This window comes from Centrocercus urophasianus, unplaced genomic scaffold (assembly GCF_019232065.1).
Source record: "Centrocercus urophasianus isolate 14NV4802_14NV808 unplaced genomic scaffold, USGS_Curo_1.0 seq_10, whole genome shotgun sequence".
In the NCBI taxonomy this organism is placed as follows: Eukaryota; Metazoa; Chordata; class Aves; order Galliformes; family Phasianidae; genus Centrocercus; species Centrocercus urophasianus.
Window position 1 is genome coordinate 18,047,670 of NW_024884142.1, and position 24,416 is coordinate 18,072,085.

Here is a 24,416-nt window from a genome sequence, read left to right on the forward strand (position 1 = left end):
CAGTGTGATTCCTCTACCAATAGGTCACTATAACTGGTTAGCTGCAGAGAGAAAATCGCTTTCATGTGGGATATTTCAACTGATAAAGCTAACAATAGGCAAATAGAGGAATTTTGCACTTCAGGTTGATTTTGGCAGGTTTTTGTCCAATAATTTCAAAAGACCTAATTTTTCCTATAAGAACATGTATACATATTTTTTAAACTGTCGTGAGGATACTAGTTTGTTAATTATTTCTTCCTCTCTAGGTTTGATCATTCTCCTTGTGACCCAACAGTCACATTACTTGGACCCCCAAATAATGCTGTTGCCTGTGTGATATGCTGCCAAATATTTTCAAGCTTTCAGCAGTACAGTGATCATCTTTTATCTAAGGCAAGACCATAAGGATAAGTAACTCATCTGCCTGAATGTAATAGAGGGTTATCAAGACAAGTAATTATGTGCATTTTCCTTTTTAACCCTCTTCCTTACACTCTCTTACACTGTGATTATTCTCCAAATAGTTTTTTCTTATTCTGCAGCGTTTCAAACGCTTGGTGTATCTGACAGTGCTCCCATTAAATCTGACATTATATTGTACTCTCTGCTGTACATCAAAGACAATTGAAGTTTTGGCTTGATTGTTTTATCCTTGGTGCTGTCAATAGATATTTCCCTATATTTATGTCTCCGAAACTAAGAAAGATGAAGACAAGAAATTGAAGTGAAATAAGAAGAAGTATAAAGAGGCAAAAGAGGGTATTAAAAAAAAAAAAAGAAGGCAACAGAGTTAGAGAAGAAACCTGAGTGACTCATGCAATTGATTCTTTGCTGTCTACAGTGTCTCCATTGAAACATGTCTGACGTGCATGCTAGTTAACTTGCAGAAGGGAACAGAATAATCTAGCACTTGAGTTTTGATTAGAATATAAGCTAATATAATTGGGGTTTGTTTTTGTTGTTCCCTACCTCCATTCTTTTCCTTTCTTTCTTTTACAATGTCATCTGTCTTTCCCTCCAGCTTAATGACAGATGCTCAGATGCTAAGTTCAGAGTGCATGGTTTTATCTAAGCAATCTATTGCTAAGTTGTGTGATGGATAACAGTTTCAAAATTCAGTGTTTGAATAACAAATATTGTTGTTTACCCACCTAGCCCATTAAATTCAAGGGAAATATTAAATATTGTGAAAATCAGACTAACTTAAAGCAGTAGCAGAAACTCTTGATATGTGATCATATTTGACAAGTTTGCATCATGGTTTGTCCCTGCTCTTTTTCCTTTTATTCCAAGTTGTGTGCCTGTGGTATGTCTGTGGGCATTAGCAGGATTTAAAGGCAAGTTTGGTCTAAGGCACTGCCTCTTGCGGCAGGCGTAAGGATGGAATTATTTTGGTGTGGAAGGAAGGGAGAATAATTCTGAAGGAAGCAAAAAGCTGTCATGAAGATTCTCCAGGGAGACAGAAGAAGGGAAGAATAAGCAAAAAAAAAAAAAAAAGTAGAATTAAAGGATTGTGTCCCTGGAAGCAGAGATTGAAGTCGATGTAGAAGTTTGGCTGTTCTTCTTGTGACTCACAAGCTGAAGTGCATAGCTTGGAAATAAACATACATGTGGTAGCTGAGAATCTAAAAGTGACAGTATTGCTACAGAGGTGGAAAGGAATGGAAAGACATGAAAAGAAATGGGATTCCTTTGTTAATTCTGTGTTTCTTCTCATCAGCTCCTTTTATTTTCCAGCTAAATCAAGATGACGGACATGAAAAAGATCTCCCTCCACAACACATTCAGTGTTTTGCATGCCCATGCTGCTTCCTCCTCTTCACCAAAAGAGATGAATGCTTGAAGCATATGTCAGGAAAGAACCACTTTCTCCAGCTTTCTAAACTGAATGGTGCGTTGCTACTAAATGTACTTAGCAGGCTTCTCATTCTTGCTGATAATTCATACATTGTGTGATATGACTTATATTTTTCTGCTATGTAAAAAGCTTAAGGCTTTTAAGTTTGCTTAATAAATTCTTGTTTCTCTTCTAAGGCCTTGCATATTCTGTAAGATCTTAATTATTGAATGTGTGTCTTAAACTTAAAAGCATCCCCTCTTACGGAACATTTAATCTTGAGTAAGTGGCTGAGACAGATTAGAAGTAGGTGGAGCTGCCATGTTTTAGATAGTTTAGCTTTCAGTATAAGCCTTACGTGGTCAAAGGATCTGTATATTTTCTCATACTGTATATGTCACTTCTGCCCTCCCCTGGAGTGGCTGCAGAAGTACACAGTAAGGATGGGCTTTGAGGATCCTCCTGAAGGCTCAGACAGTACTGTCATCTTTGTAGAAACATCCATCTGCTTTGTTGTTTGGAGTTCTCTTATATATTGCCCATCTAATGTAGTTTTATTCTCAATTAGAATGTTAATTATGAATTTGCTGACTTGGAGATGTATTGAAATTGGGTTGTAGGTTTAAAAAATACATGTATGGGTGACCTGTTGCTTTGAAAAGATGAGTAACACAAAATAGAGAGATGGATAGCACTTAGTGTTCCCTTTCTTTTTTTTTCTTTTTGTTTGCAAGGGTTGGTCTTCAGGATTAATGTCAACATGGGATGTGCTTGAATGACTTAAGTCATTTCCTACTGATCATTAAATCTTACTAAGCAGAAAATTAAAGTAGCATTTGTAAGTAATGCTGTGGATGGGAAAGAGAGATGGTCCAAGTATGTGAGAACTTACTAAAGGAGTAGCATATCTTCTCTTTTCTTAAACACACTGTGGCTTTAAGCAAAAGTGTATGTAGTAGGAGTACATAGGTAGTGACTGATGGAGAGGCAGAAAGTCAGAAAGTTAGTAAAGGGCTGCCCAGGAGAGAGATCTGACCTGAACTTGCAGAAGGAGGGAAATAATCTGTCACTGAATACGAAAACCAAGATGCTAGTACAGTCAGATATAAGATTGTTACAGAATTTTAACAAATTAATGCAATTTTGTGCAATGCTTCCATTGCAGAAATAGTGGAGCACAGCTGACACATGGTAACTTGAATTCTGGACCCCTGCCAAATCAATATAATTGTAGAAACGTCTGAAAGCTGGAATATTATGAAAATTCATAAGATGTTATTGTGCTTTCTGCCATTCTGTGTTGTAGAAATGAAGGCTGATGTTCCTCTACCTTTCCCATCCTATGCAAAGAAGCTGCTGATATCTCTCTGCAAAGAGGTTCCCTTCCAAGTGAAATGCATGTCCTGCTTACAGATATTACGCTCCCATATGGAACTAACAGCTCACTTCAGGTTTGTGTGAGGCAGCTGTCATTATAATGTGAACGTGCATAACTGATAACCAGTGTGTTTATATAAGCAACACAGATGTATTCTGTAGTGCTACTGAAATTCAGGGCACCTAGGACCGTCTAAATGTTGACTTACTGAGTAGACTATCCAAACAGAAAACTCTCTTTTTCCATGTTTCTTATTCTCTCTTGATCCATAAAATCACTGGTCAGTGTTTATATTCTTTTGTTACTTTTTGTGACAGAGAACAACAGAACTTCATTGACCTCTGTTCTGTTATTTCTAAGTTTTGAGCATTTGATTTCAAGGATGTACTGTGTGAGCAGCATAGAGCATCAATCCAAGTGCTAGTGTTGGGAATTAATACTTAATTCTCTTTAAAATGCAGACTAGCTAGGTAGTGCATGTTTTTGTTGACAAGCTAGTAAGTCAGCTAAAGTAAACTCGAGGGCACTGCTTACCCACGCTGTTGCTGTAGATAGTAGGTAAAATTTCAAAGTATGTCTGAAGGTTTAAAAATGTTTCTGATTATGATATACACCTTCATGATATATATATGTATGCGTGTATGTGTTTTTAATCCACATTAGAACACGTTGTCGTAATTCTGGCCCTATGGCAGTGTCCAAGAAGAGGATCTCCCAGGTTGCAGAGATATTCAGAACAAAAGGTCACTGTGAGAATTGTGATGAGCTTCTTGTTGATGACAATCAGATCATGCAGCATAAGCAAAGCACTAACCATAACGTTAAAGTTCTTACTACAATGGAAGAGTCCATCTTGATGTTCTGTCATATCAATGAAAAAAATAAAAATGCATCTCATGTGTGCCATACTGTGGATTGGTCACGACCATTGCTTAAGAGACATGTGAGCTCAAATGAGTCAGCCAGTGAAAGTGAATTTACTCCTTCGAAATGGAAAAGTGATTTAAAAAAAAACAACGAAGATCATGTCAGAAACCAAAGCCAAGATAGTGCTTGTAAAGTGAAAACCTGGTTTTGTGAATGCCTTCAAAAGTATCTTACAGAAGAGTCAGTAGAAAAACATATTTTGTCGGCAAATAGGATCTGTCACAAATGTGCTGTATGTGGAAAGCTTGCTGAAAACTCAAGCATCATCCGCCTGCACATGAGCCGATTTCACGGAGGGGCACACCTGACGAACTTTCTGTACTGGTGCAGGGCATGCTCTGTAGATCTCCTGAAAGAGGAGGATATTATGAGACATGTGACTGAGTTCCATGGCGGACATAGTTACTATTATGAGCAAGAAGCTCTTGAAGATGAACCTATGCCGTCAGCTTCTAACACAGCGTACATTTCCAAAGATGAAAGGAAAGACTCCATTCCTAGCTGCGTGGAAATCTCTCCTGAAAAAATTCCTCATCTGGGAAAATGGCAGTGCCAGATTTGTGAAGAGATGTTTGAATCTGAAGACAGCGTTAAGCAGCATTGTATGTCCATAGAAAGCCACGCGTTTCACAGGTACTGCTGTGGATTGTGCAAAAATCACTTTCGGAAGGTAGGGACGCTGCAGCGGCACTTCCAAGAGCATCATAATGGAGAGATAAAAATTAAATACTTCTGTGGCCTTTGTGGCGATCTCTTTTTTGACGTAGAGGAAGAATTTCTAATCCACTATAAGGAGTCTCACAGCATGGACTATGTCTTTGTGCCCGAGCAGATGGAAATATCAATAAAAAAAGAAGATGACTTCCTCCCAGAAGAAAATGGAGACTATCTAACCTGTGGTTGCCGGACAACTTACATCTCCAAAGTAAACAGGAGGAATGATTCCGTGAACTGTCAGAAAGCCATGCTGCAGGAAGGAAACTTATGGTTTCGCTGCTGCTTGTGTTCTGCAACTGCACAGAATTTTGCAGATTTGAACAGTCATCTCAACAGCCACACATCAGTGAAAAGTAAGCGAGAGATGTATGTTGTTAGATGTGCTGCATGCAACAAAAATTTTGATGATCTTCAGAGTGCACATCAGCACTATCACATGAAACACTGCTTCTTACAGAAACCTGATGTATCAAGCTTTGCATCAGAACCAGAAAATGGAGTATTCAAGTTCACGGCAAGTGGGGCTTGTGTGGAGAAAAAGCCCCATGAATTAAAATCTCATGCAAATCCATCCAAGACTCAGAGAAGATCACAGTCTCCTCCCCTGCAGGGACCAAGCCATGGGAAGAAAGGAAAAATTGAAAATTCAGCATGCTCCAAAGAGCCTGGTGAGGGTTTGTATTGGAAAAATACCACACTGTTTTAATGCAGTACAAGTATGTAATGTATCATTTGCCTGTATCTAGTCTGTAAGTCAGCTCGGAATTTATTGTCAAAGTTGCATTTTGAATACTTGAGATCTTAAGTTTATTACTATATGCCTTATGAATGAAGTTTTTAAAAAAAGAAAGCAGACAAATGTTTCAGTTCAAAGATTCTCACATGTAATTTCTCAGGTTACTTGGGAGTATAATTTCATGATTCAGGACCCCAGGCAGAGATCGAACTTCTAGAAATGTGAAAGCACAGTAAAATACACGCTCAAGGAACCTTACCTCTTTTGTACGCACAAATTGGTGAGGCTGGTGGTGCTTTCTGTACAGGCAGTCCTGTTATTACGCTGTCTTTTTACTCGTGCTTAGCTCACAAAAAAAATAATCTCAGCAGCAGCATGTATTGGAATGGCTTTGCCCAAAGTGTCCATTCTTAATTGTTTTTTTTTTAAATTCACATCACTTCCAAGAATGACATCAAAGGTGTATCTCACGTGTACAAAAACTGGGAGTGTTTTTTAATTTCTCATGGTGTCATCATACTTTTGATGAATACACAGCAAAAAGTACATTTCTAAGCATTTTATGTACTGTTATGGTTTTAAGCAATTACATGTTATAAATGTGCCAGAGCAGGAAGTGCACAGTTAAACATTAAGTATACTAATAAAGACCTCAGTGTCTCAGTAAAGTAGCTCTCTGTGCCAGCTGTCCAGTTCTACAGCATTGTGCTGCTAGATTCTAATGTCTTTTATCTAATTTATTACTAAGGGCTACTTCAGTGGATTTAAAAACAATTCTGAAACAATGCAGCCACTAAATAGGATAATGTATCTAAATTTATATATGTTTGTTGACTGGAAAGTTGAGTAAACATAAAATGTTCCTATTTATCTCATTGAAGACAGTGAACTTCCAGATCTCGACTATTTGAGTACCATGACTCACATTGTGTTGGTGGATCTGGACAACTGGGGAAGCTTATTCACACAGCTGCCAGCTAACCTGAACCAAGGAACATTCATCTGGGGCTTTCAAGGTAAAGTGGTCAAAGGAAAAAAAAAAAAAAAAAAAAGTGAGTTTACACACATTTGAGCAGAGATTCTGTGAGAGAATGAGGGGAAAAAAGCAGCCCTTGGGGCCTCTCAAATCATGACATCATAGAAATCAAGTAACAGAAATGTTCTCAAAGTTTTCTAACTCAGCCTTAAGCTCTGCTTCTCTTGTAGAATCCTTGTAGAATACTGTTCCAAAGGTGCTAAATGTGCTGAATGGTTTGGGGAGTCTTTTTGACTCCCAGCTGAACTTGCTTAGGTGATATACTAGCTTTTCATAGTCCTCAGGACATACATAATACTCAGAGGGGGGGAAAAAAAAAAAAAAAAAGAATTTCTTTCTAGCTGGTTTCTAACTCCCAAGTCCTTGTCGTATTTTTTTTTCTTTTTAGATCTAGAAGGCATGAATTTACATTGCCGTATTTCAATTTTCTTCGGTCTCTGGTCATCCTATACTAAATTTCTTGCTTTCCAAATGAGGTTCAGGCTGCCTAGTTGGGAATGTTTGCTAAAGATCTTGAACAGAAAGACCATGCTGAAGAGTTAGCTGCCATTAAAATGGGCCCAGTTTGTATTGAAGAAGATTTTGGTTGTTTATTAGTGTCACAAGGATTGTTGCAAAGCTTGGGAATACTAAGGTTCATGAGGGCCACAGCAGTAGTTCGTGGAATTATTTAATGCATGCTATTCCTGTTCATTTAGCTTGTGAAAATGCAGTGACATCCCTGTCTCATGTTTTTCTGTGCTTTCCAAACAGCATCGCTGACTGTGTTGTTTTTTAATGATACATGTTGCATTGTGTCTATTATTCTGGTTGTTATGGTCGGTTTGGTTTTTTTTTTCATACGATCTTAGCTTTTCTTTCAGTTCCCCTCATTGTATTGACCAGGTTGTATGTTGTTTCTGTTCTCAGACATTGAGTTCTCTGTCACTCATTTTGTGGTCCAGCTCCACTAGAGCTCTGTCAGGTGTTCTTGACCCCCAAATGCCAGAAATGTTGATTTCAAGTCTTTCCCAAGTGACAGTGGCCACGACTGGCATAACAGATAAGAACAACTTAGAAAGACCATTTTTCTAAAGGGCAGAACAGCCCTAAATCCTTTCTGAATAATCTGTTACTGAATCCTTGAACTTTGTGGTTGTTTCTGATGCCCTCTTATAGACATTAGGATAGAAATTAAAAAAAAAAAAAAAAAATCTGCTGGAGACTGCTTCTGCTTCTTTATCAGACTTGGGAGTACGCAGTCTTCTGTGCCCTGTTTCTGTGTTTGTTTCACATGTGTTCTCACGTGAAGTGCAGTGACTGGTTTCACTTACCATTCAAAATCCTGTCTTATGTTCAGCTGTTATATTACCTGGCACATCAAGCAAATTTTTTTTTCTCCTCATGCAGACCCATTACTTCTTAACATCTGGGAATGTCATGAGGTTCTTAATCACTTCCTTCAAATTGTCTTCCATCTGTTTTTGTGTTGTCATGGTAATCTCAAGATACTCTGATTTTTTTTTTTATTCCTTCATTAAAGATCTGCTGTTCCTTTCCTTTCCCTTCCAACCTGTTTCAACCTGTTTTCACTGTTCTCTGTTAACTATTTTCTCAGCCAGTAACTACATGTTTTAGGCTACTGTTGTTTAGAAAATTCCAGCTTTATTTTTCTTTAGTTGTTGTATCGCTTTTCTTCTCCTTGACTCCATCCAAGTTTTTATCCAGTCTCTAATATTTGTCTCCAGCTTCTACTTCAGTTCTTGGATCTTCTCTTTAAAGAGTTCTGGCATGTGACAATCAATCATAAATTCTCTTGGGAATAATCTTGGCGTTGCATTAGTAAAGGGTTCCAGAAGAGAAGCATTTCTGTTACTGTACTGGTTTCCTAGAGCTCCTTTGCACATTGACCATTAAGTGTGCTGAGGACTGGAAAAGATGTGTTGCTGTGTCTGATCGTGTGTCTAAACGTACACGATTTCTGGAAAATAATTTTTTTCAGAAATAATAGAAAAATACATAGAATATTAAATAAGAGGACTTGTGTAGGATCAGACTAGCTGCTTTTTCATTTTTGGCTTTCTAACCCAACAAGGGCTTTGAGGCTTCTGGTAATGCATTTTTTTCAGCTTTCATGTTTGTCAAAATAAATTGTCTCTAAAGTCAGTTCTATCTTTTACTTTTGCCTTGCATTGTTATTACATGATGACTTTGCTATACTTTTTTAATGCTTAGGAGGATACAGTAACTGGAAACCTCCAGTGCAGTGCAAAGTTTATAATTATCTTAACAAGATTGGATGTTTCTTCCTTCATCCACGTTGTGGTACCAGAAGAGAGGCAGCAGACTTTGCAATCTGTGTTCATGTAAGTCATGTCAGTGTGTGCTGTCTTTATTCTTGTTTTAGTATGAGAGAAGGGTGGCAGATGATGTGTGCCATTGATGTTAGATTCTCTTCACACAACTTGTGTGTCCACTAAGAAGAATTATAGAACCATTGCTGAATTGAGTGGAGACAATGTGTTGAGAATTGATGTTGAAGGAACCCCCTCACACCTTTGGGTAACCCTGAATGTCATACATTTTACTCTTGCCCTATGAATTGAATTATGGATTGCCTGAAGACCACACAACATAAATTACATTGGTAAATATATTAAATGTAGCTGTCATCATCACTCTGCCCTATGCTTTATGTTTTTTTCTTTAGGAATACAAATGTAATTCCAGGTAAGACACATAAGACATCAGTCTGTTGTGAAAACGTGGGAGCTGGATAGGAAATGAAGAATTAAAAAATAAAAAAAAAATACAACAGGTGTTACAGTTGCTGTTTCAGAATGAAGTGTAACTTTTCCCTCTTCCTTCAAGTGGCCCAAATTTAGAGCTAGATGTCCATGGATGAGTGCCAGCTTCAGAGACCCTGCTGAGCTGACAAAGAGCAGTGTCCATATTCAGTAGACCTAGAGCTTCAGGTTGGGAGATGTGTAGATGAGAAGCAGGAACATGAGGTATCATGAGGACTCCCCAGTGTAGTGTTTTCAGTTTTGTCAGGCAACTTGTTCTAGTGCCTCACCATCCTCTGAGTAAAAAATACCTTTCATGGTAGCATAAATTCCATATAATGATGAAAGTAAGTTGCTGTAGATTTTCCTACAAAGAGCTCTTAGGCAAAGCTAGCCAGAGCCTGTGAGATAAAAGTGCAGTCTTAACATCTGTCATTTTTTTCCATGCAGGCTGGTCGGCTGGATGAGCACCTGCCCAAGCAAATTCCTTTCACTGTACTTTCTGGAGACAAAAGCTTCTTGGAACTGGAAGCTCAATTTAAGATGACTCAGCGGTCAGCTCGCATTCTAAATCCCCATCACATCGAAGGAGACATGATGTGTGCCTTGCTAAACAGCATTTCAGATACCACAAAAGGTAGAAAGTCAACGTAAATGCAGTCTTTCCAGCAGCCTAGGCGTCAATAAAATAAGTGAGCTCTTGTGCTGATGAAAACAAGTTGTTGCTTGGTGCTTCTTGTATTGTATTGCAATGAAATGCAGCTCGGAAGATCAGTTTGCTTGGTACAAGTTTTGAAATCAGACTTAACTTCACATTTTTGTTCAGTCTAACAAAACCTGGAACAAGCAGTTATTTCTGTCTGAAACCTCCTTTCTGTCTGAAGAAGAGCTGTTTAGAGCACTGTGATGTGTTTACTTACTGATTTCTGCTGAAATCTGCTTTGTTCCATTTGTGCCATGAGACAGCTGTGACCTCACTTTAGTGCCATTGTTATTTCCCAAAATCTCTGCCTGTTTTAACTCTGACTGTCCTGCATCCAAGTGTTGACCTCCAGTCACTTGTTATTTGTTTTCACTGGCACGTGGCTCATGCCTCTGTTTGGAGGAAAAATACCAATGAAGGCATTTAATATTCTAATTAATGCCATGCTTAAGTGATCACACTGTTTTTATATAGAATAATCAGAGGTTTGAGCAATCTTATTTTGGTGCAAAAGATACTGAGGCTGAGATGTGTTTAAATACTTCAAATATTTTAAGACATCTTGAAATATTCACAGAAGAACTGAATTTTCCTATTTAGACATTCTTTTCATGTGCTTTACGATGTTAATGTTTATCATAATTATTATGGTTATGGGGACTGTTGAGAGGCCCCAGACTTGAACGTACTGACTGCACAGTCATTGTGTGTCTTACTAATGTTGTTTGTGTGCTTCTTTATTATCCCGATACACTTGCTTCTTTAAGTAAGAAGGTGCTGGAATCATGTGTATGTCATGTTCCTGTGCAAACCCACAGTGAACAGAATTGTCTTGAGCTGTTCTCAGGTCCCTTCTGCTGTCAGTGTCAACAAGATTTAACCCAGACAGTAAAAATTGCCTGTTTACTCCTGTTCCTGTATTAAAACAGGACAGAAAACTGTGTTTTGGTAGCAGGACTGTGTAGTCTGGGCAGTGAGTTGGTATCATGGCCAAGAGTCTGTGAAAGGCTTTGAAAAAGATGCAGCCACCTCAGAATACATGCTTTGCTGCATGGGTCAGAAGATCAGCAGGCATTTGCAAGTCTTCCTGTATGTAGCAAGACCAGTATCAGAGGGCTGAGGTGGGAAGTTGTGCCTTTGTATCGTGGGCTGGTCTAACCTGTTGTCCTGCTATAGAAATGCAGCTGAATATGAGGACATGTAAACAAGGATTGTTTGCTTTCCAGTGGTATCAAATCTATGGGCATTGTTCTGGACGGAAGAAATAGGTGAAAAACATTTACCACAGAGAGTTGCATTGAAAAATTAAAACAGCTGTTGGTATTGGATGAGCTTCAAAATGAGAAGGCAATTTACCTGAATCATCTCTGTAGAGCTATTACTAGCATGCATGCACGCGGGTGGGTTGCTTGGACGGGAGACATCTTGACTGTTGTACCTTGTGAACCATTTTGCCATTTCAGCAGAACTGCTGTGGTAACTGTACTACATGCAGGCATTTAAACAGGGGGAAAAAGCAAAGAAGTTCCTGTGTATGTTGCAGGTTATCGACTGTGTTTCCATAGGAGAATGTGAATTTCCTCTGAGGTATGAAATGTAGGCAGGATTATCTGCTTTTTGTTGATTAAAACTAACTTCATAACTTCTTAATTTTCTTCTATGCTGAAGGCACAACATGTGATGAGAGATTCATTCATGTTAATAGAGGGTTTGACTCAGACCAGTTATTCCTTTACCAACAGAGGTTTGCAGCATGCACAATCCCTTGCCTATATCTTGACACCTGGTATTTTACAATGCCAGTACTGACACAAAGTGCACTTCTAATGAATTCTGGACAGTGTTGAGGGCAAAGCTGATGGTAGGTTAGGAATCATCATGCCTGTGCTGACAGTGGTACAAGTGCCAGAAATTCTGTTGACAAAAGTGATTCTTGCATAAGTTGAGGACTTCAGCTTAGCTGTGTCTCTCAGAAACTCATGTTCAAATTATTTAATTGCTTGAGCTCCTACGTCAAGGGGCTTTCTTCTTCAAGGAGCCTGGCTGCCTCATGAGATTGTCAAAACCAGTGATGTAGTGATATATGATGCTTTCCTGAATTTTCAGTTAACACAAGTGTCAGACTGCAGATGATTAGGTTACAGCCTTCAGCCCCTGCTGTCCAAAGAGGCTTAACACAAAGGGCATGAGCATCTGTGGTGTGATGCAAAGTAGCTGCACCATGCCTACTAGAGTGACTATGGTTTTTGCACTTGCTGCTTTATTTACACAGTTATCACAGTGGCCACAACTTACAGCAGTAGGGACTGATAAGAAAATCACCCTTGAATTGTGGCTTTGTGCTTAGCTACCACAGGAAGTTGTTACTAGCTTTGGTATGTCAGTGACATCCCTTAGATGTGTATTTGAATATATAAATGTGAATATATAGATGTGTGTGTGTGTGTGTATGTATGTATGTATATATATATATATATATATATGTATATATATATATATATATATATGTATATATATATGAGCCCTATGGAGAAGAACTCCAACCAAGTGGATGGACTGGGAAGACCTCACCACCCAGACCATCCAAACAAAGCTTCAAGGTTTAATTTAACCCGATTGTGAGTTTTTAGAGAGGTGTGTAAAATGAAGATTAAATGAAAGTCTGTGTGACCACCATGATATTGGCTGCAGTTGCAAAAAAATGCAATTAAAGCAGAATTGGGGATACAGCTTTATTTATAGTCACACTGCACAGAATGAAGGTCTGCAGGGAGAGAGATGCAGAATGAAGCTTTAGTTTGCATAGAGGAAGAGATGGCCTTCTGGGTTTTTGAGCCCTCAGCAGGGAGCAGCTGCACTTGCATTTATGGATGATGTCACCTAACAAAGAAACAGAGATCAGAGTAATAGATATTGGGGAGGAGTACGTGGGGACTCAGGGATTTAGTGAAAAAGGAATAATCAAAAGGAAACCAAGGAACATTGCTGTAAAGGAAAAATTATCACAGATGTTGTACATGACTGATAGCCACATCTGTGGCTAAGTTGAGCTTGAATGAAGTAATTTTAATGATACTGTTATAAGTTAGCACTGAAACTTCACGTGTCAGATGTAAAAAGGAAAAGGGACAATAGTTGGTGAGAGAATTTTGTAATATTTATCTCACTGTGTATCGGGATAATAAATAGACTGAGAAAATAAGGCGTTACTGAAAAAACAGAGAAAGCATCATAGGAGAGGACAGGGAAGTAGGGTGCAGTTAATTCACGTGTGATTAATGTGTGAAACAGTCATGAGGTGTGTGGGTACGGTAAGGCAAGAGAGGAGGATGAAAGTCAGGGGAAATCCAGTTTTCAGCGTGGTGAGGAAACCTGATGGAAACTACTGAGGGAGTGGTAGTAGCTGGGGAGGCTGTAAGAGAAGAGTGCCGGAGGAGAGGAATTATTGTGAGGCGCGTGGGCAGCTAATCCAGATTCAGGCTGACACTTCGGTGTCAGACACAGGCTGACACTTGTGTTCTGTGGCGGTTTAACCCTCCCCTTCCAGAACAGGTTTCTGAGGCTTGGCAGGTACTGTTGTACTGTATCTCTCAAGGAATGTTACTGTGTTCACTCCCATTCTTAGGATTAATCTTCCTGATCACTGATCTCTATGCTCGTACGAGATTTGTTTTCATGACTTTTCCTTCTGTGAGGAATTTGGTAGTATATAAGAATAGAAGAGAGCAGTAGGATTTCTTTGAGAGAGTGGGTACAATTGAAGTTTCTAAGCTGTTGCTTATTTAACAAAACATACCAGAAAAGAGGTGGTATCTTAAGATGTCCTGACTGATAAATTGGGCAATTGCTTCTTCTCTGACTGCAGAGGTTCTGGGAGCTACATCGTATGCTAAGCCTTTCTTACAAGAGAAACAGGAAATGCCTGATTTCTTCAGGTTATACATTCTCATTTATTCTGTGCCTTCAAAGGTGCCAGCGAAAACAGAAGTGTATGCTGATGAAGTGTGTGCAAGCTGAGGAAGTGTGGGTGGGATGAGCAGATGGTGGGGTGGGTTGGAGACCAGCTGAGTGGCCAAATCTAGAGGGTCTGGTGGTCAGTGGTGCAGAGTCTAGCTGAAGGCTGATAACTCTCAGTGTACTCTGGGAATCAGTGCTAGATCCAGTTGTCTTTAACTTTTCCTTTAATGATTTTGATGATGAAACAGAGCGTGCCCTCAGAAAGTTGGCAGAGACACAAAACTGGGAGAAGGGGGACCTGGGCAGGCCGGAGAAGTGGGCCGACAGGAACTTTGCGATGTTTCAAAGGGAAACTGAAGTTCTGCACCTGGGGAGGATCAACCCTGCTACATGCTGAGGGCCAAACAGCTGGAAAGCAGCTCCTCAGAAAAGGACCTGGGTATCCTGGCAGATCGAAGTTGACCGTGAGCCAGAAATGGTCTCTTGAAGCAAAGAAAGCCAACAGCTTCCTGAGCCGCATTCAGAGGACTGTACCAGCAGGTTGAGGGAGGTGATGCTTCCTGTTTACTCAGCATGGTGAGGCCATCCCTGTCCGTTCCTGGGCTCCCCACTACAACATCTTCCTAGAGGTGCCCCAAAGGTGCATAGACACAGACCTGGACATCTGTGGTTCTAAATGGCTGTACTTGAGCAGAGGGGGAACGAGGTGGCCTCCAGTGGCCCCTCCCAGCATCAGCCATTCTGTAATTCTGTGATCCTTGCATGGAGCATATTGACTGAAATCCAGGATCTCCTGAAAGCAGAGTTCAGACACAGGATACAGGCATTCTACAAAAAACATTTGCGATCACTGTGATCTGTACAGTGTGGAAAGTCAGCCCAGTTTTTTCCAACTTAAAAATGAATCTGTTCAATCAGGTGATTGTTCCATCTCTTTGATTGACAACTGATGAGTTCTATACTTAGTTCTTGCTGTGTAGTTGCTAAAGCAAGCTGAATTCCTGTACCTTACACCTTATGTGTTCAAACATTTCTGCTTAGGATTTTTGCCTATAGAGAGCCTTTTTTCTGATGGTTGCAGTCTTATTCCTGATTTCAACAGGGACACAGAATCATAGAATTGCTCAGGTTGGAAAAGACCTTAAAGATCATCAAGTCCAACCACAACCTAACCAAACTACCTTAACTCCAACCACCCTCTGCTAAAATGTGTCTCTGTGCACCACATCCAAACAGTTTTTAAACACATCCAGGGTGGTGAAACATTACTGCTTTTGTGCCTGCCTCATCAGGCAACCAATGTGACACCTTTAATCTTTGCTCTGTGTAGATTTGGGTGTGGAGGGTGGCACTGCAGGCAAACATCATGCTTTAGTTTTTGGATAGACAAAGTCAGTACAGTCTGAGACACTGACAAACTTTTGCATTAGAAAAAAATCCTAGATAACTTTTGGCCATTTACTAACCTCTTAATGAGTTAGCTTTTACCAACTCAAAGATTTAAAAGAGCCCAGCAACTGCTTTCATGGGAAGTTGAATATGCATTAATATAGTTAGGCTGGGGCTGGAAGTCTATCAAATAATGACCAGCCTTGAGATCACTGGAGGCAAAGTGTAGCTCATGAGACTTCTATCATGCTTTTGAACCACCTTTGAGTCTGAGCTGATTTTTTTTTTTTCTTTTTTTCCCCTCCAACTAGGCAGGACATCATCTGTTGTAATTGTTTTGAAGTTCCATAGATTCTTTGAGCTCTTCTGGTTCAATTTATCGTAGTCATTGACTTGCGATCAGTTTTTTTTATGAACTGAGATTAATACAAGGAAAGCTCAGTGTATGATTGGACACCTACCACATACTGTGTTTGAACTATGCTTTCATGTCCAGAGGCTTCAAAGCATATATACTAAGAAATAGAGGCGTAGCCAGTGGAATGGTGTTCCTTCAACTGTGCTTTATACAAACCTGTCCATGATGTAACTACTCAGCAGTATTCAGTTACTGCATATTAGTAGTAATGATAAATCACGGAACGGGCAACTTATTTTTAAGACATTTAAATGTTTTGCCTGCCGGTTTGTGCATACCTCCTTTCCAGTATGGATGTGTAACCCGTGTTATTACAGCAGTGTAATCAAAGTGGTGTGACTGGTAAATTAAAAGAAAAAAAAATGGAAAGATGAGGCCTGAATTAATGCCTAAGATCCTAGACTTTCTAAATGAACTGAAGTAGTAACTTATCTACAAATTGTTTGAATATTCATAACTATTCTAATTGTCAGTAAAACCCACTTTAGTTAGTAATCTGCTACGTTCTGGAAGAAATGGGCCTCAGGTTTGCTTTCTGCCTGTGTTGGGGAAGTCAGAAGTAAGCAGAAATGAGCTGTGCTCCAACACTGTGTCAGTGGGTTGCCATTGTGATTTCTGTTGTGGTAAATACTCTCTGATTCAATAACCAGTTCCAGGAAAGCCAACTTCTTTATCTAATACTGAAAGAAGCTACTGAATTTCTGACTGCTCCTATCCTTTGCTATTTAACCTGCTATGCAAGTTGCAGTCTGAAGAATATTGCTTTCTCAGTTTGCCAACTTCTTTTGTCAAATTGCCTGGAAAAAAAAAAACACCTCCAGAAAAGTGCTCTGAATGCATTTTTATTTAAAATGGCAGCAAACCAGAGAATCTGGTACTATGGCTTGCTACTTATTCGTCTGTTATGCTTATGCCAAGAAATGAGTTAGGGGGTGATTGCCTCAACTGTTACATCTCTAACAGGTTGTCACAGATGGAATTATCCACTTCACTTGTAAGAGAGAAGCAGCAATATATTTATTGATATAAAACAGTGATTTAATAAAGCTTAAATGTGAATAAGATGACAAGATTTGAGATGGCAAGGTACATTTTATAATGTACTACATAGAGGGTAGAGGTCAAAACATTCATCGGGGACCCTCCCATTGACTCAAGAGGTTCAGAGTAGATCCCCTTGCTTTATAAACTCCTTCAGCTATGGAAGTCAGGAGCCTAGGTGTGGCTGGATCCATTTGTAATCTCAGACTTGGTCAATGGTTAATGTGTAAGGGATTGTATGTGCACGTTCAGTCTAAGATGTAATCTTTGTGAAGCTAGCAAAGTTTAAACAGCCTATTTTCAACAGTACTCAGTGATGGAAAAGGGGCTATGGGCAGAAACTAGATCTAGAATGGGAAATTCCATATGTATGTGAGGAAAAAGGTCTTCATTTTGAGAGTGACAGAGCACTGAAACAAACTGCTCAGAGAGATTGTGGAGTCGTCTTCTCTGGAGATACTCAGAACTTACTTGGATGCTTTCCTGCATAACCTACTGTAGGGAACCTGCTTTAGCAGGGTGCTTGGACAAGATATTCTCCAGAGGTCCCTTTCAGTCCCTGTGATCTGTGATTCTATAAAGCAAACTACTGATCATTTACTGAAGATCAGTATCAGCAACATGTCTTGTCGTCAGGGTTGCCATAACCTTGAGAGGTATCCCAACTTTAATGATGAGTGGTGTCCTTCAGAGGTCAGCACTGGGACCAGTGCTGTTTAATATCTTCATCAGTGACGCTGACGGTAGGATCAAGTGCACTCTCAGCAAGTTTGCAGATGATATCAAGCTGTGTGGTGCAGTTGACACACCTAACAGATGGAATGTCATCAGAGAGACTTAGTCTCCAGCAGTGGGCCCAGGCAAGCCTCATGAGGTTTGATAAATCCAAGTGCAAGCTCTTCTACCTAGCGTGTGGCATCCCTGCTGTTAGTGCACGCTGGGGGATGTCAGGATGGAGCACAGCCCTACCAGGAAGGACTTGTGGATACTGGTCAGTGGCAAGCTGGACGTGAGGCTGTAGTGTGCCCTCATGGCCCAGAAAGCCAACTGTATCCTAGGCTGCATCAGAAGAAGCATGGACAGCAGGTCAAGGGAGGTGATCCTGCCCTTCTACTCTGCATTGGTGAGGCCTCACCTGGAGTGCTGTGTCCAGATGTGGAGCCCTCAGTACAGGAGAGACATGGGCCTGTTGGAATGCATCCAGAGGAGGACCACAAAAATGATCCAAGCAATGGAACAGCTCCCCTGTGAGTACAGGCTGAAAGAGCTGGGGCTGTTCGGCCTGGAAAAGAGAAGGCTCCAAGGAGACCTGATAGTGACCTTTCAGTATCTGAAGGGGAACTACAAGAAAGAAGGAGACAGACTCTTTAGCAGGGCCTGTTGTGACAGGACCATGGGAAATGGTTCCAAATGAAAAGAGGTGAGACGTAGATTGGATATAAGAAAAAAGTTGTTTATGATATGGGTGGTGAAGTACTGGAACGGGTTGCCCAGAGATGTGGTAGGTACCCCATCCCTGGTGACATTCAAGCTCAGGCTGGATCAGCAGCCTGCTCTAGCTGTAGATGTCCCTGTTCATTGCAGGGGACTTAGACTAGCTGACTTTTAAAGGTCCCTTGCAACTCAAACGATTTCATGATTCTATGAAATCCTGCCGTACTGCCCACTATCGTGCAGTACAGCTGAAGGGGCTTGTGGGATGCTCCCTATTTATGGGGTGACTGTCATAGTCACACTGCTAATGTCTAGCACTGAGGTGAGGCTGTGGTTGGGTCAGTGCTTGCTTGATTAGCCATCAGCCTCTGAGCATGGTGCTGGTTTCTCCAGCAGCCAGCCAAAGCTGGAAAGCAGCCAGTATGGTGGTGAGATGGTCAGACTGGAAAGGGAAGAGTGAGAGGGGGCACACCATCACACTTTAGGGCCATGTGGAGCATTAAAATGGTCATTAATAAGTGGGTGAAACCACTTCTGTAATCTTTTTTTCTTTTTTTCCCCTTTTTTTTTTTTCTTTCATAAGTGATTTTAATGGTGTTTGGTTTGGGTTTGTGTGGGTTTTTTTTTTCTTCTGTTTTGTTTGCTTTGGTTGGTGATATACAGGGAGGTATCTGTGCTATCCAGATAGCTGGCAGCTCTGAGAAGGCTTTCACAGGCAGTCTGCTAAGTGACTGGAGAAAGGCATTTTTTACTGCAGTAGATATCCAGAGATTTCTGGTATCTCTGTGGATTCGTGAGTTCTGTTTGACACTAGCTGCTGGATTTTATTCTGGGAAATATGAGAGTCAGCAGTGCTGCTGCTTAGGCAAGGTGTATGTGCCAGAGGCTGGAAATTTTAGGAAGTCTCTTTAAACACTTAATTTGTTTCATTGAAAGTCACACAGTCAGTGATTTAGATGTCTGTATCAGAATCTTCTTTGTCTCTAAACATAATCAGAAGTGCTTCTGTTGCTGTGACCGTAGAGGAGACTGAGTTTGTTGTGGGTGTTATGCAACCTCATTACAGAGACCATCTCCCAGAACAGCAGGAGCCTCTGGGGAGAAAATGAATGTATGATGGGACTAATTGACTTGTTTGGTTTTTAACCCTTAGTTTTCTGAGACTCCATTTAAAACAAGAGTGGGGATAAAAAGTCTAGGTGTACCAATCCCTACTAGACACTTCAAAATACCACTGTATGCCACTATATATACACGTTTTGCTGTGGTTTTCAGATAGGAACAAGGGCAGTTCAAATACAACTTACAATGCTGTTATAGTAAAAGAAATGTAAGAGGTGTGTGACATTTTTTTTCTTAGAAGCAATGTTTAATTTATATTTAATTTGTGCATTTAAGGTTCTGATAGTGAAGAGGATGACGATACCAAACTAACAATGAGAAGGAGTTTAGAAGAAATAAAGAAACAAGAAGGTCTGTTTTAATTTTTACTTCTTTATTTTCAAGAGTGCTGTTATTTACAGAAGATTCAGAAGCTAAAATCATTTTTATGTCATGACCTCTTAAGAATGCTCTCAAAAATGTTGTGAGGAATCATGAGCAGTTAGGAATACTGAGAGTTAAAAGGAAAAAATAACTTTCTATCTTGGAAAGTATGCCAGCAGACTCAGCATTTATTTTTATTGGTTCACCACTGGGTATTGTGCTGTTAAGGATGTGACTTAGCTCACTTGATACCAGTTCAATATTAACTCTGACTGGGAGTTGAACTACTGTAGTTCAAAATTGGATATTGTATCTAAAGAAAGCACTGTTGTCTCCTAAAAGACAGCTGTAGATGAATGCACAAGTTTGAATCAGCTGAATGAATATCTCCACACATCATATCTTTCCTTATTGAAAGTATTTCCATCCTTTTGCTTTGTGCTTAATGCTGGTGCTTGTGCCATGTGGCCACTTAATTCTGATAACAGATTACAGTGCCCTGTGAAAGTAACATATTGCTTGAAAGGATGGGCTCTCACTTTCTACTTGGTAGAAATAAAAATAAATAATAACGATAAAAATAAATGCATCATACAAGTGCAGTGATAAAAATAACTGAATCTTCCCAGAATTTATTCATTTATGCATTTACAAACTGTTAATTGAAGTTATTAAAAAATACAGCATATTCATCTATGTTCCTGTAAATCTGCCATGCTTGGGTGCCCCCAGCATTGGATATTGCCAGGAGTGGGTGGCGTTTGGTGCATGCAAGTTGTCCCAGTTCTTCTGTCTCTGTACTGAAGACATCTGAGCTTATGAGCCAGCCTGGCTGCAGCGGTGTGCATGGCTGTAGAATTGAGTAAGAGGGAAGGAGGAAACAAAATCAACCCCAGCAAAGGATATAAAGGAAAAAGAGTGTAGGAGCTGCTGAGAGGAGAAAGCTGAAGTGCTGGGGACAGAAAAAGCTGCTTCAGCAGCTCCAGAGAACACAGGACAATCCACGTATCACTGTGGAATGAACTGTATGACATTGGTAACAGTCATAATTTCAATCTTCTTCTTTTTAACTAAATGATCTCAGTGATTTAATGACAACTTACTTTAATGAGAGCAGTTGCCTGTAGGTGGGGCTTTGTTTCCATGACCGTCTGCTGTTTTTGTTTCAGAAACTAGCCTCATTCTTAGTGATATCACATGTTGCAAGAAAGTCCAGCTGGATGAATATGAGTTTACTGACATGAGAGAGCATTTACTGATTCCAATTCTTTTTCAAAACTAGGCCTCACGAAAAATCTTAACATAACTTAAGTAATGTACTTCATACAAGCAAGTGCATAACTACAATGAAAAATTTTTAAATGTTATGTTTGTATGTGTAGGCTAATGGTATCCTGGGGTCTATTAAAAAGAGCACAACCAGCAGGTTGAGGGAAGTGATCCTCCCCCTCTACTCTGTCCTGGTGAGGCCACTTTTAGAATACTGTGTCCAGTTCTGGGCTCCTCAGCTCAAAAAAGACAGGGATCTCCTGGAAGGTCTCCAGCAGAGGGCCACAAAGATTATAAAAGGCCTGGAGCATCTCCTGTGTGAGGAAAGGCTGAGTAACCTGGGTCTTTTCAGCCTGGGGAAGAGAAGACTGAGAGGAGATCTGATAAATGTTCATAAATATCTAAAGGGAGGTGGGAAGCAAATAGATGAGGCCAGGCTCTTCTCAGTGGTGTGTAGCGATAGGACAAGGATCAGTGGCCTAAAACTCAAACATAGGAAGTTCTGTACTAACATGAAAGAACTTTATGGTAAGGATGATGGAGCAGATTGCCCAGAGAGGTGGTAGAGTCTCTTTCTATGGCGATACTCAAGACCTGTCCGGATGCCTACCTGTGCAACCTATTTTCTGTTACCTGCTTTAGCAGGGAGGTTGGACTCGTGATCTCTTGAGATCCCTTCCAACCCCCTGCAATTCTGTGACACATGTAGTTATTCATTTTCCTTTGTCATAGGAAATAAACCAGTCATCTTTTTGTTCTAGAATGTGCCTGTGTCCTCCTAAAGGAGAAGATGAGTTGTTTAAAATGATAGCGTATCTGGAAGCTTCTTTTAATTTTTCTAGCAGTGTCAGTGTTATTTACCATGTTTATCTTTAGGATATGTAATTCACTAACACCAAACTGTTAGTGCCTAACACAACCTAAAGGTAAAGCTGAAGCAGGGCTTCTATTTAGAGAATTATGAAGGGTGTTTATGAGAGGTTGTTAATAAACGAGATGAGTCCCATGCAGGCTTGTTCCTACCATCAAAAATGCTACAGCCCTGAACTGGACTGTTCTTACTGTTAATGGCTTTATCTCTGTTTATGTCCACCTAACAACAGTAGTGTTAAATTCCAATTTAGATATCAGAGTATGTATTGATAAGGAACTGGAGTGAAAACACTAAAACCTCTCTGCTTGTTTTGTGTGTCTGTCCTTATTGTAATATTTTACTTTTATTAGTGCATATATGTGGGTGCTAATCTTGATACGTGACCAATAAATACACAGTTGCATTACAGTCTCAAACAAACTGTAGGCTGACACTGTTGCTTGTTGTAGTAGTAATACTGCAGCTGTGTTTGACTAGTTACCAACCATCGTTTGAAATTATAATCTTTTTTTTGTATTCATACAGAGGATGATGCAGAATTAGAAGAAGCTATCAAGAGAAGCCTTGAGGAAATGTAAATGAAAATACTTCTGTATGCTGATACTTTGTCATCAAAGCTGCTCACAAAAATGGAAGCTTGTTCATCTATTTACAAAGGCTTAGAAATTCTGCTTCAAAAACATGTTTGTATCTTGAATTGTTACATCTATAATCTCACATTCTCTGTAATACTGATGGGCAGCTGGAGTTTATGGATATCTGCTGCAATATATTCTGTATGATAAAAAATACATTTTTAAGTCTTTACACATTCTGTTTCTGATGGATGATGGCAAACTCTCACTGGTCTAGCTGTATAAATTGTTGCCCAGTCAGTGGGCTGATGTTACTATATGTTCAGTTGTTTTTTGTTTTGTTTTAATTATTTTATTAATTGGTTCTTATATTTAATTTTTCTGTCACAAAATGTGATTGTCTTTATTTACTTTTCCATGTGGTCTTTGCAACAGATAAAAATAGTAAACTTCAATTGTCTCAGACTGACTTGCTTAGCTAATCTTGTTATAAAGAGAAGCTTAGTTCCCAGACATGTAAGTTGAACATAGCCTCAACTCTTGTATGTGGATGGTCTTGTCTTATAGACCACAGGTTTTTTCTATACGTTGTCTGTTATAAATGGCAGAATCAGGACTGTGAACTGCACAGGTAGTTTCTGTTATCTTTATTTTTATAAATGTGTCTTTTTTCAATAGTAGCACGGAAGCGATGGCTTGAAGTATGCCAGGTTTGGTACCTCCTTCTGATCTAAGGAAGGAACAAATTTGAAAGTGAACAAAAGCCAAGTAAACTTTCCAATTCCAGTTTGAAATAGACGTGAATGAATTTCAGACATATAGTTCCTATATACTGGTCATCTTTACTGGTCCCTTCTGTTTATGAAGATGTGGCCTGGGATAAAGAAATTGTGGCTGTTGTTTTTGTACTGTCCTTATTTTTAAGTGAATAATTCTTTTCATGTTTAAAATGAAGCTGTCTATTCCACCTTTCTCATTTCCCTCTTTTAAAATACTAATGCTGGCTGTCCAGCTTTACCAGCTTATTCTACTTTATAATGATTGTTGTTAATCAGTAAGAAATATTGGTGCAACAAAATGCCGGCTTTTCTTTTTATCCATTACCTTGTGAATTTGCTTGCAACTGTTGTAAATCTAATATTTATTATGCAAAGGAATACTTTTGGAGAGCATGAGAAGAAGAAAGCTAGATTTTACTTGCCATCACTTCCAAAGAATTAGAATAACTACTGTATGTTGTCATGATTAGAAAAGCTGGAATACTGACACTGATTTTCCTCACGTATTTCCTGTCTCTCAAGCAACTCATCAGATTCTTCACTAGTTTTTATCTCCAAACTCATTTGCAATCGTACAACCTGAAGAAACAGTTGAATCTCTAGAAAACAGATTGAACATTTTCAGTGAATTGGCTCTGAAAATGCTACAGAGTAAAGAGAATCTCATGATGACTTTTCCGTTGCGTCAACTGCTTGTTTTCCCACTGTAAATTTTGGATTAATAGTTCAGTTTGGGGTGTGCAGTGCCATACTGCTGCTGAGCAAGCACTGTTCTAGGAGACACTGAGTTGCCTTCAGCTAATGACTGAAGCTAAATCAATTTCAGAATTTTCATACTTAGTTCTAATATAAAGCAGAATGAGACAAAGCTTTCATTATTCCAAGTAAGAGGTTTTGGGAAGTTTTCTTCAGCACAGACACTCAAATTGCAAATTCCTTTCTCATTAAAAAATGTTTCATCTTGAGAAAGTTCTTAGCTTGACAACAAATGTATAAAACCTGGCTAGATAGTCTTCTCTAGAGTCCGCTGTGTTAGATCTTGAACATAAACTTTATTCCTCACATTTCATTCTGTCATAAAATTTAAGGTTGATTTTACCTGATGAGCCTTGAC

General features: G+C 39.5%; 1 protein-coding gene across 5 annotated transcripts in view; it reads left to right on the top strand.

Annotated features, from left to right (window-relative positions):
- The window catches only part of ZNF451 (zinc finger protein 451), a 38,078-nt gene extending 14,657 nt beyond the window's left edge, over positions 1–23,421 (top strand). For 3 of the 5 annotated variants that reach the window (XM_042817155.1, XM_042817164.1, XM_042817171.1), the window contains exons 7-15: positions 249–375; positions 1,720–1,873; positions 3,126–3,270; positions 3,861–5,515; positions 6,459–6,593; positions 8,828–8,958; positions 9,829–10,015; positions 19,719–19,793; positions 22,474–23,421. In XM_042817155.1, the coding sequence (XP_042673089.1) occupies positions 249–375; positions 1,720–1,873; positions 3,126–3,270; positions 3,861–5,515; positions 6,459–6,593; positions 8,828–8,958; positions 9,829–10,015; positions 19,719–19,793; positions 22,474–22,526 (2,662 nt within the window). In that variant the 3' untranslated portion in view covers positions 22,527–23,421. The remainder of the gene's footprint in view (positions 1–248; positions 376–1,719; positions 1,874–3,125; positions 3,271–3,860; positions 5,516–6,458; positions 6,594–8,827; positions 8,959–9,828; positions 10,016–19,718; positions 19,794–22,473) is intronic. The other 2 variants (XM_042817144.1, XM_042817180.1) reach the window with 2 other exon arrangements.
- The last annotated feature ends 995 nt before the right edge of the window (positions 23,422–24,416 follow it).